Genomic DNA, 16412 nt, shown 5'->3' with positions numbered 1-16412 from the left:
ACTTCAACAAAGCAATTAAAATTCCATTCCATTTCATTTATGTATAGATATGAGGTTTTCAACAAGTTTTTTGGCCTCAAGTGGTCCTCCAAAGGCTCTGTAGTGATGATGAGCAGTATCTGAATGGCTTGAATAACGCTTGGATTGGCTGTTTTAGAGCAACATGTAAATGCCCTGATTTCATCTGAAATTAATCTAAAGTTTGAAGAGAAGCTGATTCTCTCCTAATAAACATTTTGTAACTTGTGTCTCCTGCACCTTAAGTTGCCTTTCATCAATTTGCTGTGTTTATATTAAGGGTTCCTATAAGAAGAGACAAATAAAAACAAGGAGGAAGTTGTAAATCAAACTACATAACTGTCATTTACAAAGGGTTTCATTGGAACATATTAGTGGTTAGAAGTTGCCCCATATACGGAAGCTAAAGTCCTCCAAGTGGGAGGCCCGCATTCAAGTCTGACCTGCTGCTCCTTTACTACATATCTGTCCTCACTCTCTCCTGATGTCCTACTCCGTCCACTGTCCAAGTTAAAGAAAGACAATGGCCCAAATATACATCTTACATTATAAGCAACATAACTAAAACATAAAGAAACTATTTTAATGAAGAAGGATAAACAGCCAGAGAGATTTATTGATGTAAACAAGTTTTTTTTATGGATTATACTGTATATATATATTCAGTATGATTTATAAACATAAGCCAATAATCACACTTTTAAACTTTTAAAACTTTTTCACTATGTTTATAACCAAACATTAAATATATTTACGCCTACATTCTTAACACACATTAGAAAGTCTGCAGATGTGCCTACCATCCAAACATGTGTTCTTTGTAATTCAAGTATTTCTCTGGTCTCCAGTGAATATAGTCTGTGATTATTCCATGTCATGCCTCCACCAACTTATGTGCACTTATCTTCCCCACATCACTGTGTACGAGGTCTATAACTATTCACAATGCTGAGTGACCGGCATCCATCACTTGTCTCCTCGACATCACCTCCATGATTCCTCGTCTCCTCCTCAGTCTAATGGCTTCCGCGGCATGATTGTAATGCATCAGTCAATAAGGCTGCTAATGTGCAGCAACACACCACCTCCGGTCATTACACGCGGCCTAATTGTCTGTTTGTTGTATTTTCAAACAGAGCTGTATTTAAGTATATTCTTAATGGGGAAGAAATGTAATTATGGACGTTAGCACAAAAAGTTGAACAGAAGGTGAAACGTTTGTTATAAATATTAGGACTAAAGTGAGACAAATCACTCCAATAGTTCACAGGTTCAAACTTCTTTCTCTTATAGGGACACGTTTTGTTTGAAAAATTACCCTATTTCATTTTTCAGCCCAAGCTTGCACTAAACCAAGCACAGACCGGAATGGCGATCCAAGAAATGGGCCCCTTTCCCAAGAACTAAATAAGCGGAAGTCAAAAGGTATTAGATTATAAAAGAGAGATATATGAAAGTTATTAAAAAATCACAGTTCATAAAAGATAGAGTGTGAGCTGATTAAAAAAAGAAGAGCTGACTTACTTGCAGAGGGTGTTTCAGCGTGGACTGGAGGTGTGGAAGGGATGAAGGAGGGGAAGAAGAAGGATCGCAGGGATCGTTCGGAGTACAGGGGCGAGCGCTGCGTGGGCAGATTCTCACAGCTGCCCACGCTGCTGTGGATCTTAAGGTTCAAGGGCTTGGTCTTCTTCTTGGCTCTGAGGGAAACAAAACAATAGAAGAAAAAAAATGAGATTGGAAGAAGAGCGGCCAAATAGCTAACTTGATTAATGGAACTCTATGGAGCTTTATCTTGGACAGGTAAAAATGTTGATACTTGAATCTGCTCTTAAATTTATAGAATGAATTCTATGAACTTTCTCTTATTCTAGTGCCAATATGATGTTGACATTTTGGGGCTTTAAGAGAAATATCTCAGTAAATGTATGATGGATTGTCAGGAATATTTGGGTAAAAATACATTTAAATGCAAAACAGAAGAGAAATCCAAGCATATCAACAGTTCATGTGCATCATCTGAAACATCAGCGTTAACCACCTGACTTTACTGGTGTTGTCGAGACGCAAAAACTTCAGTCATAACATCACAGAAGTAATATTTCATCCACCCACTGTACGCCACATACTGAGACCATAATGCAATGCAGAAAGACATTATGCATTTTGAATAAGTGCTATGACTTTTAATAACCCCCCCCCTCCTATCCCCTGCTCATACCAGTCACCATCATTTTTATTATTCTCTCCACCTACACAAACTGTACAGTGCTGTATATCCAACAGATGAATGCGACTCACAGGCTCACAGAGAGGTATGAACATCCCTCTGGCTGATAAAAGAAAGCAAAACGGTGGACCAAGAAAAGTCAGACACAATATCAGTATTGCAACGTAACTCCTGGAAAGAATCCGATGACAGACTGCGCCTTCAGTTGATTTATTTTCTTATTCCGTAGGAAAAATCTAAAAAGGTTTGTTCTGACTCTCCCAACTGCTAAGAAAATCTAACTTGGCAAGTCAAGTCATTCAACTTTTCTATCAAAATAAATAGATATCATCAAATCGGACTTTTTTTTTTTCACTTTTAGCTCAAAAGATTTACTAGGGGACCTGTATAGGAGACATTGTCCTGAAACATTAGTTAAGTGACCAGCGAGCTTAATGAATATTTCATTGCCATACTAAACTGAACTTGAATTCAGTCCAAAGCTGGATGTAGTTGGAACTTTGGTTGCGACAACGCCCCAGGAAGCAAACCCACGGGAACACATAAACTAACCTCAGGTGTTCATGTATACAAATATTCATGCTGAGATACTAAAATATACCTCCCTTTAAAACAAATGAAGCGACATTTTATCCTCAGGCTAAGCAGAATCGAGTGACATGCAAGGTTTTTACGAAAAAACCCAGACTGAGTCTCGACACCATGTAGACAGTGAAGGACCGCTCAAAGAGATGCACAAAGAGTGAGGAAAGACAAGAAACAAAGACTTTGTACTGCGAAGAAGAACAAGAGAGAACTGAATTCAATTTACAAAAAGGCAAACAAAAGGTTAATACATTACTAAAAGTCCAGACAGAGGCCAATCCCTTGAGTGCAAATCAGAACGTCTATCCATCACAAAACAGACTTCTAAAAACTGTTGCTGTGACTTTTAATGCAAAATAAAACTCATTAAGTTTTAAATCTCACTTGATTTTTTCCTGTAGTGTCAGTCTCCCCCCACACACTGAGTCATGCAATTAGACCCGTAAACCAACGGAGCACTTTACTCCAATCTCCTGCAATAAGGAAGCGGCCCGCAGGTTATCACTTCTCCGTCATAGAGCTTTTGTCAGCTATTCCGATTAGCCCACTTTATGCCATCTGAATCTAAATTAAAGCATTCAACACCCTGTATACACGCCTTTTTTCCACTTCCCAAATGATTGGTAAATGTTCAGTCGAGGGGAAAGCGAAAATGAATGTGGAGAGAAAGGAGAGGATTCCCAATTTCAGTTCAGAAAAAAGGCCGTCGCTGAAGGCAAACAGGTGGAGGCGAGGGGGGGAGACTGTCAACTTCACAGTTGTTAAAGCATCTATTCAGATACCTTTTTCTACTCGGCTCAAAAAAAAAAAGTTCAAAGAAAGAGGAACTTCAAGAATTCACGATACAGAAAGAGAAAGGAGGCGTGTGACTTGTCAGGTGTCGAGGAATCGGTGAAGGTGTGAATGGAAGAGTTGTCCTTTGATCTGGTCTAGTCACGACGCATGTCTCACAGATGGAAATCATCGCATGTTTGTGTCACAATTCAAGAAGCATTTTTTAGTCTTTTATCCTGCCAGGTCTTCCATAGTAAGTAAACAAGACCACCAACATTTTTCTTTAACAGTGTTATTTTGACTTCAGACATTTCCTCTTGAGGTATTGAAGCGATTTAATTATATATTGTGTCACCTTTATCACATGCTAATTTGCTGACTTCTCATACATACTTCCTTCCATTCCTTCCTCTTACAGAGTTCCATTAAATCTGAATTGAAGAGAAGGAGAGTGCAATCTATGGCCAATTTGCATTAAATAAGAAACCAAAAGTCAACATGTAAGCAGATGATACTCTGTTTTCTCTTTACTTTATCTGTAAAGAATAGTCTTTGACTTTGTTTTAAACTTTCAAGTGTGTCAGAGGACATCTAATTGTTTGGTGTGAAGAGTAAAATGCAGCTTAAAAGTACATTTTTCACATGTTAACATCTCAATCTTCTACATTTTCCAACGCCAAAACTTTGAAAGCCAAGAGTTGGGATCAAAACTTTATTTCAAGTTTCATTGGACTGAATAGGACTGAAGTTCATACATATATGTACATACAGTATATTCATATGCCCACACCTTCAACATCCAATTCCTCTATCCTTCAGAAACACACAAATTACAGTGACACCTTCAAGTTCAAGTTGCATTAGATCAAGGACACAGGAGTGTACTTACAAGCAGCGATCCTTTAAGTGACATATCAGCTTTACATTTCTACATCAAGAGGCTCTTTTGAAAAGGTCATGAATACTGCACAGCTTTCTCCCTTACAAGCAGTAACTCATTATTCAAGTGGCATAAGATGCTATGATGGTGCAAAACAATCAAACTGTCTAATTAATACTTGTGTCCATCGAAGAAAGTAAATCACTCGCAGGATTCCATCTGTACACCTCTACTTTCTCCCTCAGCAATTTGCAAATAGCTCCGCTGAGGCCCATATGGCCAGAAAAGCACCCTGTTGCTTTTTATGCAAATAAAGCTGTGGAATAATATCTCTGGCAGCGACTGCTACTTAATAAAGTTGGTGGAAAATTAAGTAAAGGTGGCTAGAATAATGATTATGACAGAGAACTGCTCTGAGCTCGTTGAGCGGTTTCATCCGAAGCAGGTTGTCTTGCCTTCAGATGTCTGCGGTGTCAAGCCTGAGTTGAATAAAAGGTGTCTGTATGACACCCCAGATGGGCTTTTTATTTTTCATTCCTGAGGCAAGTTAGTAAGCCAACGCCGAACTTCATCTAAAAAGGAAGCTACTGCAAAGTAGCTAACAATATTTGAGGTATTTTCATTTCTTAATTACAAAGTTTAAAACATTTTCTAAAATGTCAAAGATGGATTAAAGCTCTTTCTGCAGGACCCCCCTTTGGTAGATGAAACCCATCCCTCACCTTACACATGAACACAAATATATCCACTCATCATTATCTCTGAATTTTCTCAGTAATCAGAATCTAAAGAATGTATGCAAGGGAGTCAGTGTAGTGTGCAAACTAAGGAAAAGAGGTACCATGAGGTATCGTGGGTGATGGACTGTCACTGCTATAGCCAGCATGATTTTAGCCACACTGTCATACTTGCTTGTTGCCTTGACTAAATGTTATGTTTGTTTGTCAGGGGGGTGCTGACTTGAGTCTTAACCTCTGTACCAAGAGATCTTCGTAGAATTGACGTTAAACACTAACACACTGTGTCAGACATCACAACTAAAAATGACAGCAAGTTCATAAACATATATGATCGAGTGCCTGATGATTTCCATTTCATATCTTTTGATGCCTCACCATGACAACACCTGCTGATAACCTGATGAGATGTTTGGATGATGAAAACACACACAAGTTAAAAAAAAAAAAACTATTTCCCTCCTACTTCCCTGTCTTGTTATCTTGTCTTTCAGCATCTCCCTCTCCCTCACATTTGTATGTGTGTGTGTGTGTGTGTGTGTGTGTGTGTGTGTGTGTGTGTGTCGGGGGGGGTAGTACATAGAAAGCTGAAAATGATACTGAAGAGACAGCAAGACACCCATGGTGAAAAAGGGGAGACTCAGAAGGGAGGGAGAGTCTATGAGAGAGACAGAATATGAGAGGCACAAAGGGGGCAGGGAAGCTGATGACCACATGACGAGGGAGACCAGTGGTTTGGGACCAGTGAGTGGGGAGTGAGGAGATGACAGGAAGGCGGACTGTGACACATGTGACACAGTCTTCAGTAGCTTCTCCTGGACGCTGCACAGTCCGTCTGGTTAAAATAGTTTTATTCTTACAGGCTGTTTTCATGTGCAATGGCATGCTAATGTTGACGTGGGCATAAAATGCAGATTAAGTTTGGTCAGCTTTATAGCTTCGCACGGAAACAACATAGAACACTATGTTGACAGTAGCATGTAGCAAGATGTTACAGCCTGGTGGATTCCACATGAATCTCGCATGTCAGCTAGTCTCAGAGTCTATTTTTGTATAGTGTGTGCATATTTTCCATGTCGAAGTTATTTCATTCAAAGTAACATTCAAAGTATTACACAGGATCTTTCTTGCTCCTACTGTGATAGGTGTGGACAAGGACCTGCCTCATTAGCACACATTCTTAGGAACTGCCGGGGCATTGTTGCTTCCTGGATGAAGAAAATTCACACTATATTATAAGAGATTTTACAGAAACAACTTAAATCCCACCCAGGTCCAGCAGGATTCATGGTGATACCTGCTGCCCATAACCAAAACAGAATGATATGCTTTGTGACATTGTTAGAAAGAAGATTCATTTTGCTGTATTGGAAAAGAGATACTTTGATTGAAAACATTTACCTTCAAGAATTAGTGGGATGCCACATAGAAGTGACGCAAATCTCCTTTGAACGTAGACAAACACTGTGTTGTCCAATGAGTTACATGGCAAATGTGTGAATTAAGGTTGAATTGTGAGAGTATCTATTTTCTTCCCTTTCTCAAGAAAGAGTTTTTGGTCAGCAAAACACAAACATTTTTAGTAATCTGATGCATATAATCCACATGAAGAAGTAACAGAAATGCATTAGATGAAGATGAACTCGTGTTTCAATTTACGATACATTGCTATCAGTTATGCAGTATTGCTTCATTTCATAGTTCACGTTGTTTTTAATGAATACTACAGGAGGACACTGGTCGCGGGTGTCTTCTCTGTTTGAAAAAGAAAACCACATTGCAGTGCCATAGAGGATGTCCTCGTTTCTATATATTAGTGGCTTGTGAACATTAGCTGTGAATTTGTGTCCATTTTTGAAGCCCCTGCACCCTGAACAGTCCAATCAAGACGGTCTCCAATTGCATTGAAACTTACTGAGTTGAAGGATATTTCAAGATGCTCTTTCGTTACATCGTTTTGTTTGGTCTGTTAGAGGGGTTTCATTCTTAACGGGTCGTAGTTCAGATGTATTTGACAGTCTTTATGTGTCAGAGGAACCATGGATAATGAATGTGTGAGCTAGATTCCAAATGTATAAATTCAGAACATGCCAGTTTTAATCTGTAACTTTTATTAAATTGAATTGAATCTTTTTGTAGGTCAAATGTAGAAATGCAGCCTTTTTAAATGAACAATCAGTGTACTCCTTACAGTGTTGAGGTTTGTCATTTTCTAGTCTCCTTTCCTTACACACACACACAGCGCTATGAGCATGGGAGATGTGTGTGTTTGCGCGTGTGTGTGTGTGCCTTGCTGTGTGTATTTCTTTTTCCCCAGCATCGGATTAAATGAGAATTTATTTTCTCAATTCAGACAAAATGAAACCATAGCTCAAACCATTTATTCTGTAATCTGGGCATTAACGCAGCGGCACTGGAAGCGAAAACAGCGCTCTGGCCTGCAGCCGTTCGGGTTAAGTGGTAGTTTTGAAGCACGGGCAGAGCTGTAAATCACAAAGAGTCTGAAAAGAAGGAGGACGGCCAGAGACAATGTGGAACCTGAAGCAGATATTATCTGTCTTGACTCTAACATCAGAGGGAAACGCCAAGATGAAAGGCTCTTCTTAATGGCCTGAATGATGAACGACGGTAATAAGTCCCTTTACGGTTTATTGGACATCGGAACAGTCATATTTAACTGTTTGATAAATCAGATGGCAGCCGTCAATATGGCCTGTTTCAGCTGGCAGAGCTTTGTTTGATATTATTTTAACACTTTGAATTATCTGTTAGATATTCCTTTAAGGCAGCCATACATTTCACTTGAATTATTATGCTGAGAAACATGGTATTCATACATTTAATTCTGGTGAAACAAGATTTCCACAAAAAAGCAGAGCTCACGCTGCAAGAGTATAATCCTAAGGATAGAGAAAATTGTGTTGCATCATACACACAGAGTGAAACTTCACAGATAATCTCAAACGTGCAAACACAAGGAAACAAGAAAATTACAAATTATTCACTAAAGGATATTGATGATCTCCTATGATCCAAATTAAGTTTCATTTAGCAAAATGTTGAAAAAGCAGCAGGGTAAATAAGTCTGGGTGAGAAAAGTTTGTGGACACATGATCCAAACAAGTACTTTTTTTTCCAGCAAGAACTGGAGAGAAGATTGCAGATTTTCTGTCAACAGCAGTGGGCTATAGCTTACATTGGTCTAAGGGCTAGAATATTTAACATTCATGGAAACCCTACCATGTGCTCTGTGTCTGTCTCTCCTCCTTCGTTAGCGTTGTCCCAGTTATAAACTTCTGGCTTTATAATCACAATATAAACATGTTTGGTAATAAAGAGCCCTGATGAGCCTGAGCCATTCAGGGGATTTTAAACAGTGTCTGTAGACCCCTCAAATTACCAAAAACTTCAAGAATAAACATGAGCACAGACCAAGGTGTCAAAGCAGATTGCTCTGCAGCTAGGTAAGGATGCACTGGGTACATTTTTTTCAAAAACTTCAAAAGATTTTTTTGTGCCTTGGAAGAGTTAATTTCTAATCACCCGGGCCAACCCTGCTTTTCACCCTAACTAGCACCCACATATCAACAAATCACCCATGAAAAAAAAACATCAGCCTCATAAATCCGTTCTCCACCAGCACACAGTGGCATTTTCTCAAACCCCTGCTCCTAAATACTCATATAAATTCATAATCATGACTCCAATTTCTGAGGCGCTGACGGAGGCCTGGATGAGCGCTCATTATAGCCGATGGATGGGTAGAGAAGTATGGCAGTGTCCGGCTGTTAAGGAGCTGGAGTTGACACCACCTCTCACCTGTCTTGTCATTAATGGCAAAGGGGCCGAAGCCTTGATTAACATGGATGAGCTTTTGTTGGAGGAGAAAAGAAGATACACACTCACATTCCTCCTCAGCCCAACATAAAAGCTCTGCTTCCTCCTCCCTCTCGTGCATTATGTCGCTGCGCTGACAAACGTAACGACACAGTGAATGTGCAACATAGCAGAGCATGCGGGACCAATAATCCTCCGGGGTCAAAGGGGACTGGCTAATGCGACTACGTGTGTGTCCCAGGGAGAGGTGGATCTGTTTATCAGGGGATCGTCTGGGGAGCAGCGACATCAATTTGACGCCGGCTGAATTTTCCAAGAACGCTCATCAGTATTTATCTTCACAGTCAACGGCAATAAATGTGTCTTCCAATTACAGATCGCTCCATGAAACAAAGCTCAGCACCAGTGAGGAGTCATTTTAGTCGACTGAGTAGAGTCACAGAGTTCCTGCATTTAGGCACGGCTGGTGTACTTGACCTCTTGACCCATTTATCATTGTATATTAACAACCAAGAAAAATGTTGCTTAAGCGTTCAGGTGTAGGAGTCTACGGGGTGCTGGCAAAGATCAAATACCCAAATCAAATAACTACACAAAAACACTAGGAGTACATGCACAGAGTTTAGGAATAACTGCCACAGAAACAGGGAAAGGCTATACACAATAGACCATATTCAGGTTGGGAAGTTCAAGCAATGTGAAGTCTGTTTGAAATGGATGAAACATATTTTACAAGTAGGATAGTGACTTTGCAAAGATCACAAAGGAAATCAGTCTTTTTTCTCTTAAACGATACGGATACTTCATTACGGTTTTTATCCACAATGGTGGACGTTAAGACCACCAGCATCGTCCTTGCACTGTACTACAGCCACCGTATCTTTGGCAAAAAAACTACAACTTGAAAAGTCTTTTTTTTTTTAGTATCTATTGTCTTTGTTAAATCCTGTGTGTGACGTCACGGGAAAATGGCAGCTGTGTGAATATCAAAGAAGCAGTAAAACACAAAGGCATCAAATTATAAATAAGAAATGGTGACAAAATTCAATCAAGAAATCAGAGTTTTACACCAAATTAAAAGAAATATATTTCTTAGGAAGAAGGATAATACATGACAAAAAATGACTTTTAAATGTTAATTTACTACAGCAAAGGACAGCATGCGTGTTTTAGTCAATAGATTAATCCTAGCTCTACATCAGTGTGTAAGGTGAACCAAAGTGCAGGTAACCATCAACAGTACCTGATCAGCCTGGTTCCAGACCTCTAACGGGTCCTGCGTTTGCTCCTGTTTGATTGATGAAGAATGATACAACCAGCTACATTCATGAAATACATGAGATTAAACCAGGTTGTCAAGTTTTTCAAATTAAACTAAACTTCTGTATTATTGACTGAATAAATGTTTTGCATAATGTAACAACAGTTTTCCAACAAAGTCAACTTTAACTTCAACTGGACATGAGCGCGCACAAGCTCTGTTATTCTATGTTTTTTGTTTTTTTTGGAACGTAACCTGGAAGACCTTGTAAATTAAAATCATCTTTACACAGGTTTTTTTTTTCACCACAGCTACTTTTCTTGCTACTTTTTAACTTCTCACAGAACTTAAAGGTAAATGACAGAGCCTCATCAATAAAAGAAGGGGCAAATTATCGGTTCTCTTCCTCTCAATATGTCATTGTTCATGTTTTTGTACTCCGTATCATTAGAAGGGATCAGAGTCAATCAATGGCAAGTGAAATCAATTCAGGCTCTGAGGGTTTTGAAAACCATGGATTGCTTCAATCTTGTGTGTACATTTTTTTATTTTGCTCTTTATTTTATATGTTGTTCAAGCACATGGTTATTATTACTACAACCATACTTTGAAAATTAAGATTAAAATCACAATCATATCTTTGCTCATACCTAAATAATTTGACTTGTAAAATGTAAAAAGTCAAATTGCTATCAAGTATTGGGCCTGACAAATTTTTTTGGTGTTTGTCGTACCCAACCACATTTTGAATAATAAACAAATAATACCCAAGCCGCAACTGTCTTTTCTGCTTGTTGGTCTTTGATTGCAGTCTGACGGGCAACTTGAGATGTGAGAATGGAGTCGGTACGGAGAGACGGGCCTTTATGAGTGGACTGTTGGCTGGACTTTCATGTAGAACTGGTTTAAAGAGCATGAGCAAATATATATTTTCATTAACAGATTCTTCATAAGAATGCATATTCCAGTTTAATTTAAAGTCCGACAAGTATTAGCTTCTGCCTTTTTTAGTGAACGTTGGCTGTGCTCTATTTTCAGAGCAACAGGTGTGAAACATAAAAGGCTGTATCGCAACCCCAGAACCCTTTCGGCAGTCATCTAATGACAATTTAGCTCTAATGAATGTCTCTTGACAGATATCTGAATGCAAAAGAACAATCCACTCTAGATGCTGTGTCTCAACAACAACCTTATTCTAGCCTCTTCTGTTTCTTGTTGAACTGTAAACAAATGCAACGAACAGACAATTGCTTAAAAGGAAGTCATGGTAGCAACAGTCCTTTGTAGTTTGCTGGCTACATCAGAAGCCATATATCGCTCCCAGAGGATATAGCATTGTTTGACAATGACTGAATCTTAATTCCTAGAATTGATAAAAAAAAAACATAATCATCCTTAGACAACAGCTGAAGGGTTACAAGATTGGATTACAGCAATTGGATGGACTGTTTTCCTTCAGCACAAACCTGCTGACACATGATCGGTCAATCACTTGTACCACAAATAAAAAGCAGCCTATAGATTCTGCGTAAAGATATCTGATTATATTAGCTTTAATGTGGTACAAATCCCACTATAAAAACTACTAACATGAAAAAAATATACTTTTAACTGATTAAAAAACGCCATAAATACCTATTTTAAACTGGGATCCGTGTTGTTTGTTATTGTAAAAAAAAAAAAAAAACAAACTGAAACTCAATTTACGTTTGACATCAGGTTCAATCCAGTGGGGTAAACTTTTTTTCTTACACAAGTTTGTACCAGCTCAAAGCTGCCCTTCAGTGAATTCTCTCTCGGAGCTGCTCCTCATCAGAGTTCACTCCGCACCACCGAGAAAACAAATTCCAATAAAAAATGTATTTTCTATCTCAATTGGTAGAAGTTACGGATGACTGTAGAATAGCACATTGGCAGACTCTCAAAAGAGACTGATAATGAGAGGGAGGGGGGAAGAAAGAGAAGGAAACAGATAGAAAAAGAGAGATATACGATGTGTACAGCAGTGCCCGTGAAAGCAAACAGATAAATTAGTCATGAAATAGATGCAAATTCTCTTCCCCTGAGTTTTGCATGCTAGAATTACCCCGAGAGAAGCAGAGGGTGAATCATGCCAACCTCCTGGCGCCATGTGATTTATTAGCAAACATCAAATTCAATAAGAAAGTGCTTAACATTCAAAAAGCTGTGAAAGTCTCATAAGGTGGCATTAACTATATGATAATACCGTTTCTAAAGGCGGAGAGGAAGGCGAGACAAGAGAGCGTGGAGAAACAAACACGCCCACTTTTCCAGAACGATCCTGGTGTGATGTGCCAAGTGGGGCTGTAACAGACTGAAAACTCACTTAGCCTTTTCCACACATGCATGTTACCGCTCATTTACATAGACAACAAGGTTCATTAATTGACACTCCAGCCAAAAGAGCCTCTACACTTTGAAAAGGGCACAGGGGAAAAAAAAAAAATGAGGAGAGAGGGGGAGAGATATAGAAGGAAGGAAAATCAAGAGAGCTTAAAAAACTGTCACACTCCTGTCTAGAAATTCAGTTGAAGTGAGGCTGGGTTCTGTTGCTCTCATGTTTCCAAAGTAAAACAGTTAACATGCAGAAGAGCTATTAAAGGCCTCAAAGTATTTTTCCTCCCACATTGTTAGATATAGACAATTTGAGCTCACTTCAAGAGGTGTTTTGTAAGAAAGTCTTAATTTTCCTTCAACAAGCATGGTGAATTTTAACCTAAGGACTACCATGATGAATGAAGGATTATTGTAGCCCTGAACATGACCAACTATAGGTTTGTAACAGCACTTGAATTCGTCCTAAACCGTCACAGTTCGGTGCATGCAGTCACACAACAAATACATCTGAGTGGAGACAACAGGCAGTCACAAAGAGCAGCATTCACTCACCAGTCCAACAAAACAACAAATGAAGAAGAAGACACAACATAACACACGAAGAAGAGTAATATACGGTAGCAACATGTCCGAGCCAAAACCTCCGGTGTTGTAAATGAAGCCATTGCAGATTTTTAAAAAACCTGTAGTTCATCGAGTGTCCACCTGAGGCTGGCTGCAGAAGTCCAAGAAGTCACATACACACTCCAGTCAAAGAAGCCAGCTTTACAGCAGAAATAAACACGTTTACAGCCTGGTTAAAAAAACAAAAACTAATTTGTTCTGATAAACTCATGTCTTCATCAGCACAAACTGTACTTTCTTACAAAACACCTCTTGAAATGCACCTTTTTTTTTAATCATCCATTCAGATAATATGAAGTTGAAGAGTTCTTCATAACTAGGTGCGTAGCTGACCTGACTGACGGGCGGGAGCGATGTAGCCGTTTGTCAGGAGGCTTTAGACCCTACTCAGCTCAAGCTCTTATAGCCTGGTGTTAGGTTGACTAAAGTTAGGTTGAGACAGCATATCCAACCTGGCTACTGCCATTGACCAGCTTACAAAGCCCCTTTCAGTAACCAATTGGTGACGTCACTCAGGCCTTGCCCACTATTATCTAACAGTTATATGAACCTGACACAGCAGAGCTACAAGACCAGCCTGCTTCTTCAAGTCGATTGTGTGAGTAAACTTTGGATGCGTAGCTCCAAAATTATTTGTATGGAACTATTATGAAACTTACTTCTATTATCAGTAGAGCTCTTTATGGGGAAACAGGAACACAACAAGATGCAGTAATTCCTACTTAAGTTCCTCATTTAGGTAAATTCTGTTTCTTCTGGCAAGGAACTTTGACATTTCCCAAATATTTAAATTGATTTTCATTATATCTTTTTTGACTTTTATTTTGATGTTTAATTTAAAGGTCTGAGAATGAAGGATGAATATACCAAATGTTGGAAAGAGAGCTCAGAGAATGAATATGCATATCTCTCGGCTGTGTCAGAAAGGGGCAACGTTGGTTTGATTTACTGATTGTGCGAGTGTGTGAGTCCCTGCAGTGTGTGTGTGTGTGTTTGAGTGTGATTCAGTGTGTGCAGGTGCTCAGTGGGGTGGGGAGGAATTGATTGACTGCGGAAATTGGTTCTCACATTTCAAAGTCAAATTAGTAAATGTGGAGAGAGGATGGCGTCATTAAGCCATTCTCAACTCACTGACAAGATGGTTAATTTGAAGCAACGTTCTGAAGTCAACACATTAACAGACAAATAAATGATGTCTCTCTGGTTTCTAGGAATCAGCCGAGGAAGAGTCTCAAAAAGTAATCTGAAACATGTGAACTAAACCTGTTATAATCTCAGGATTGATTTGATACTGAACATGCTCACTAAGGTCACGTAAAGTTAACAATGACTTTATGAGATTTTCCTGGGGAACCGGGTGATCCTTCAGCCATCACACCGAAACAAACAGTGATATTGGCACCATATTGATCCCATACAGCAGTGACCTTTAACCCTGTCTGGGGAAAATTCCTTCAGGGACAACAGGTTGCCATGATGGATGACAGTTCATGTCCTCGACTCACGAGCAATGGATTGTAATTGCATGAACGCTTGTGTTTATGTAAGTTTGAAAGCATACTGTGATGAAGTCTTGACTTTCAAATCATACAGTAAGTTCCTACAAAGTAATCTCATTGGACAAGAGGCCTTCCATGAGCGCTGATATAGAGTAGAACTGCACTGTGATTTTGACCACAGGTGTTCTTAATATTGTTATTAACATTTCAGTCATTGTTCAGATGAATTAAGCTGCTACCTGAGAGTTAAACAGGCCGGCGATGAAAGTTTTAAACTCTTATTTCAATGGTTGCATGAGGCAGAGAAACATACAAATAAGGTTAATTACAGACAGGATCTGGTCCTCGGAAACATATGCACAGGATATCCCATCCATCCACCCATCCATGCATCCATGTTTCGGCGGTTTGAAAGAAGCTTAAGATAAGTTGCAAACAAATTGTTTTTGGAAGAGCGGGCATTAATGATTAAATAAACATAAAATAGTATATAGTAGCATATTTCTTTTGCAGTTTGTTAAACTGTTGTATCACGGCAATATCATACTTGGGGTCATGCTGTTGTACTGAATATCAGCAATCTGTAATTATCTTCGGCACTCAGTTCACCACAGCAGTGGTGACATTCAGCACTCCTCCTATGTGATTATGCTTTGATATCCATTGCTGTAGTGTAACATGTCTGTTTTAGTACATCATTTACCCAATTGTTCTTAAGGTTTTTTCAATGTTGTTCATAATCATTCATAATTATTTTTAAGCTTTTCAGATATGAGGGAAATCCGGCAATCAATTTTATCTTAAATTTCATGCTCACATCGCAAAATTAACCAATTTAAAACTTTTAGGAACATCACGTTTTGCTGCATTACATTGCGAGCCTTCTGCTGTGAAGGAATGAAAAATGAAAATCAAATATAGGCTTCATTTTTTTAATACACCTGAGACATACCCATCATGGTAAACTGCTCTCTTCTGAAGTATTTCCACATTTCTGTGAAAGAATCAGACTGATATCACACTAAATACTAAGACTTAACTTCCTCGGACCCTCGCTCCATACTGATAAACAACAGGATTGGGGCTGTGCTTTCCTACTTTGCAATCATTATGATATAAGGTATAAACCAACACAGGAGGGAAGAGTGTAAAATTTACACTTCACCTGAACACATTTAAAAGCCTTGAAAAAAATCTTACTTTTTGTTTGAGTCTGAACAACTAACAACCTTTTTAATTGTTTTTTTTTCCAGAGGATTTGTTAGACAGAAAATAGATTCAATTATACAATTAAAAATGAGTTTTACTGCACTACAATCAGGTAAGTTACAGATGCTAATGAAGGAATGACACAAGTGCAAAAAAAGAAAGATATGAGACTCTTTAGTTTGCGCCAGCTGTGAAAGAATGATACTGACAAATGTGTTAATATGCTACAAATTGGAGAGAATATTATACTTGTAAAGGCATATAAAAGGTTTTTATTTTTACACTTCATCTACACGCTACGTCTGAGTTGTTACCATAGGAACAAGCTGAATCTGCTTCCCATCAGTTACACCGAAGTGAGAAAATGAATGCCAATGGTGTTGTCACTTTCCATTAAAGGACT

General features: G+C 38.8%; 1 protein-coding gene across 1 annotated transcript in view; it reads right to left on the bottom strand.

Moving 5' to 3' along the window:
* The window catches only part of ksr2 (kinase suppressor of ras 2), a 93477-nt gene that overhangs the window by 40652 nt on the left and 36413 nt on the right, over positions 1-16412 (bottom strand). Inside the window, exon 6 of the mRNA XM_061038380.1 lies at positions 1543-1715. Within this exon, the coding sequence (XP_060894363.1) occupies positions 1543-1715 (173 nt within the window). The remainder of the gene's footprint in view (positions 1-1542; positions 1716-16412) is intronic.

The sequence above is a fragment of the Labrus mixtus genome, chromosome 5, assembly GCF_963584025.1.
Source record: "Labrus mixtus chromosome 5, fLabMix1.1, whole genome shotgun sequence".
Lineage (NCBI taxonomy): Eukaryota > Metazoa > Chordata > Actinopteri > Labriformes > Labridae > Labrus > Labrus mixtus.
The sequence above is the reverse complement of the archived record's forward strand: the minus strand, read 5'-3'. Positions and strand labels throughout refer to the sequence as shown.